The sequence below is a fragment of the Chenopodium quinoa genome, unplaced genomic scaffold (assembly GCF_001683475.1).
Source record: "Chenopodium quinoa cultivar QQ74 unplaced genomic scaffold, ASM168347v1, whole genome shotgun sequence".
Classification (NCBI taxonomy): domain Eukaryota; kingdom Viridiplantae; phylum Streptophyta; class Magnoliopsida; order Caryophyllales; family Amaranthaceae; genus Chenopodium; species Chenopodium quinoa.
In genome coordinates, this window is record NW_018744502.1 from 4,900,440 (window position 1) to 4,905,078 (window position 4,639).

Here is a 4,639-nt window from a genome sequence, read left to right on the forward strand (position 1 = left end):
ACAAACACTCGAAGAACTTTCAGTTGAAGTTTGCTTAATTGTCATCGCCAAAAACTTGCAGGGTCAACAGGTTTCACACCATGAAGAACATGAGAATAGCATGTAGTTAATAAAGTTCATACTAGTTTCCCGATTCTCAAGTAGATGTATTAAAGATATGTTAAGCTCATGCAAAATAATTATGTCAAAATGAAAGAAAATATACTACTACTACTACTAACATAGTAGAGATTGTTTACATTTATGTAGCAAAATGAAATGGACATAAATCTATGATATTATTCTCTTCATCTAAAAAATGTTTCAATCTAAATTGTTTTAAGATATCATTCAAAATACATGTTTTAACTTTTGAGTATCTTTCGTTTCAATCTTCATTTTTAAGTATGTTTTGTTTCGGTCTATTTTAGTGTGTGTATATATATATATATATATATATATATATATATATATATATATATATATATATATATATATATATATATATATATATATATATATATATATATATATATATATATATATATATATATATATATATGTATATATATATATATATCTTTTTTAAGTATGCTCTGTTTCAATCTTGTTCAACTTGATTTGAACTAAAATTTCTACATTGTTTAATTTTTCATTGACAAAAGTCAAAATAACACACCTAGTCAGATCAAAATCATTCTGGTCTGATTTTTATTATACTTGATCTGGTCTGATACGGTTTTAACAAAGAGAACTGCATGTACTAAATCAAAAACATGGATACAATGTACTCAATATCCATTTAAAATGTAATTCAAAGAATTAAATTGGCCATTTTGAAATTGTAATTAAATGAAACTTTTTCATTAATAAATTTCCATCCTCACACCAAAAATGTTTTTGCTAGGCTATAAAAGTAACCCCAAGGCCCAAGTCCTATTCACAACCAAAGATGAGAACATCACTTTCCTCCTCTCTTTCCTCCTTCCCCCAATAAAAAGCTCATAGCTTCTCCAAAAAAATCAGTGCTTTTCCTTCAAGAGAAAAATCTTCTCTCTCCAATCAATCAATCAAGAAAAAAAGTGTTCTTAATCCAAGAAATTCCCTTATAAATGTAAAAAATTCCACCCATTTTTATATGCTCTGTTATTTTTTTTCCCAAAGTCCTCTGTTTTTATCCCCTGTCAATTTATTTATTTGTTTATTTTGTTGGACTGAATGATGGGTGAAAGCTCTCTGTATTCACAGACTTTTCACATTACTGTAATTCTAGAAACTAGTTTTTTTCGTCACAAATTTTAGTTTACATTTACAAATTTTTATATTTTTATATCTGAAATTTTGATTTTTTTTTTTTTTTGGTTTTAAAATCAGTACAAAAAACTTGAAAAAATAAATATTTTCGATGGAAGGTGGCAGAGTTCATGGTGGCTGTCATGATATGATTTCATCGCTTGAGAATTCCAACAATTCTCTTTGGCGTTCTTCTTCTTCTACTTATTACGGTATGCTCTCTCTCTTTCTCTTTCTCTGTAATTTTATGAATTTTGTATCAATTTATGATGATCTACATTTATATATCAATTTATAAAAGCTAGCATGATTATTAATTTTATTTGTCTATGTATATTTTGTTGTGATACTCTTTTATTTTTAATTTGTTCAATTTAATATTTGATTTTTGATTGAGTCATTGAGATATATAAATAAATTTAATAATTTATTTAAATCAATATTTTGTTTTACTGCTATCTTAACTCCTTAAGTGAGTGAAATTTCATTATCAAAAATATAAAGATTTTTTTTTTTTTTTTTTTTTTTTTTTGCATGAACTTTTATATTTAATAACCCACTTTATAGTAAATCATTTTTATTACAAGGTCCCCCTCGTATGAAACATAATTGATATGATTGGATCTAAAAAGAGCATTTTTACTACTACATAAAGTTCCATGAAAATCTAATCTTTCTTGCATTTTTTGAGCAAATTTGCCCAATTATGTCTCTCTTATAGTCCTTTTCCATAACAGTACCACTTACTAGATACTATGTGGTCTCCTTCAGTCCTGCATTTGTATCGATGTCAGCTAATTTATTTGGTAAATTTTGTAAAAGTCATTAAATTTTACATCAATTTTGCTTTATGTCCTAGGGATGATGGTGAATTTTGATCAAGAACCACCGCACCGGCCACCACCACCACCACTGCCGCCACATCAACAAGGGCTTTTGATGAACCCAAAAAGGTACCGTAGCGATGAACTGTTCGCCGGAACAGTCAATGTGGAGGACATTAGCGAGGATGAATTGGATGCAAACCTCTTCAACAACTCGGTGAAAAAAAGGCGGCTCACCCCGGAACAAGTTGAGTTTTTGGAGAAGAGTTTCGATGCGGATAACAGGTTGGAACCCGAGAGAAAAGTGCACCTAGCCAAAACAATTGGGTTGCAGCCAAGGCAAGTTTCGGTTTGGTTCCAAAACCGACGTGCTAGACATAAGACTAAGCTTGTTGAAAAGGAGTTTGGTTCATTGAAAGACAGCTATAATAGTCTCAAGGTTGATTACGACTCCCTCATCAAGGAAAACGAGAACTTGAAAAATGAGGTATATACTTGTATATTTATTCTATACAATTTTTTTTTAAAGTATGGTCTTATGTCATTTTCATATGCTTATTACAATACTAGGGGGTGGACCAAATTTTTTTTACACCCAACAACCTAATATTGATTTTTTTTTTTTTTTGTTGGCTTACTAATTGTTTTATGCTCATAACTTGTAGAAGACTATTGATTATATTAGGCCTTTGGTGTCTACTACTGTCCAGTTCAATGAACATATTGTGATTTTTTACATCGAAGACTTATCATAAAATTAAATGTCGGGGGTGTTGTTTAAAGTAATATTTCATTGGGTTTTAAGATTTTGTTGACTTATTTGAATAGATCGTTAATTGTTTGAAAGTGAATTATAATGCTTTTTATTAATAAAAATTGTGTCAAGTTTTTCGCGCCCAATTTCGTACCTATATTTTTGTAGAGTCTAGTTAACTGACTCTCATGCCCAATTCTATTTAGAGTATTATATCTTGGGCTTTTTGGGGTATTGTCTAGTTGTTTTGACTAGATTGTTATTGTTTGAATATATGTTATAGTTCTTTATTGTGAGTAATTGATCTCGCGTCTGGTGTTCGCGCCCAATCATACATCTTTAGTAATTTAAAGCGACTAATTCTTTTATTTAAAAGTAATATTAATATTACAGATTATTTTACCAGTAATTTTCTGAGGTGTGCCAAAATTATGTGGTTTGGAAGCATGCTAATTAATATAGGTCAACTTTGTTGACTGTAATCTCTCCAATTTTGGTAAAAATGTTTAGTTTTGATTTGCTTTTAAAAGGATATTAATTTACCTAATATGTCATCCTTATCCAGCTTGGTGGTCCATGTTAATTAATCTGATTTTCGTTTTTCTCGTGTTATGTAACAGGTTGAGATGTATAAGAACTTGCTGAAAATGGAAGGGAGAAGTATCAACTCGAGCCCAATTAACACACCACCATTCGAGGATGAAGGAACAATGAAGATTGAATCTCGAAGAAAGGTGGAGATAGTTGGTTTAGAAGGAGTAGTGTTACAAGCCGCGAAGCTAAGTGAAGCCGCGAAGCTAAGTGAAGACGCGAATTCAGCCAAGAGTGACATCCTTGACTATGATAGCCCACCTTACACCATTGTGAACCAATCTGCTGCGATAGTTGAGACATCTTCAACCCTCATTATGCGGGATCCTGACCAACAATCGGTCTTTGCACAAGAGGATCATATGATGATGACGAAAAGCTTGTTACTTCCGCAATCACCACCAACATACAACAATTTTCTTGAGGTACCGGATGATGATAAGAATTATGACCCTAACAACGCCAATACTTGTAACTTTTCGCTAGTTGATAATCAGCCTAACTGGTGTTGGCTTTACTAGCTTAGCTTGCTAGTGATGCTCTTTTTATAAGTACTAGTCGATAGTCGTTACCAATCCATGTACGATCAATCATCTTTACATTTTGGTACGACTATAGCTAGTACTCCGTAGAAGTTACTCATTATCAATCAATGTACGATCATCGGATCGATACATTTTGGTTTGACTATAGTTAAATTAGCAGTAGTTAGTCGTTCCCAGTCGATAATGTACGATCATCGTTACATTTTGGTACGACTACAGTTTGTAGGAGTTAGTCGTTTCCAGTCAATGTACGATCATTGTTACATTAGGGTACGACTATAGCGTAGTCATCTACATTTACTTTTTTTTTTTTTTTTTTTTTTTGAACAAGTCATCTACTTGGGCATACATTTTGTTCCCTGTAATGTTCTCTTTAATCAATAGAAATTATTATTAAAGATATTACCTCAACATTGAGCTTCACTGATGTTGTATAGTGTTTTTTATTTTCAACCATGGCCACCAGTTTCATTAGTTTTAACTCAATTTTCTTTATTTTTCGACCAATTTGATTTACGTACCTTGTATGGGTTTTTTCTTTACTTTACAAATTAAGTTAATAAAAACTTGTTTATCAAAACAAATAATTGAATTATTGTTTGTTGTCTATCACTCGAGAAGATAGTAATATGTTTCAATATATTCATTAGAAG

The 4,639-nt window shown here is 31.0% G+C and overlaps 1 protein-coding gene across 2 annotated transcripts; it reads left to right on the top strand.

Moving 5' to 3' along the window:
• The first annotated feature begins 855 nt into the window (after nucleotides 1-855).
• LOC110698024 (homeobox-leucine zipper protein ATHB-54-like) lies at nucleotides 856-4,397 on the top strand. 2 transcript variants are annotated; one of them, XM_021875429.1, is made up of 4 exons: nucleotides 856-1,093; nucleotides 1,354-1,484; nucleotides 2,132-2,583; nucleotides 3,471-4,397. In XM_021875429.1, the coding sequence occupies exons 2-4, from the start codon at nucleotides 1,385-1,387 to the stop codon at nucleotides 3,960-3,962; spliced, it is 1,044 nt and encodes a 347-aa protein (XP_021731121.1). In that variant the 5' UTR covers nucleotides 856-1,093; nucleotides 1,354-1,384; the 3' UTR covers nucleotides 3,963-4,397. The 2 variants fall into 2 exon arrangements, with proteins under 2 accessions (XP_021731121.1, XP_021731120.1); XM_021875428.1 differs by having other exon boundaries at nucleotides 856-1,484.
• The last annotated feature ends 242 nt before the right edge of the window (nucleotides 4,398-4,639 follow it).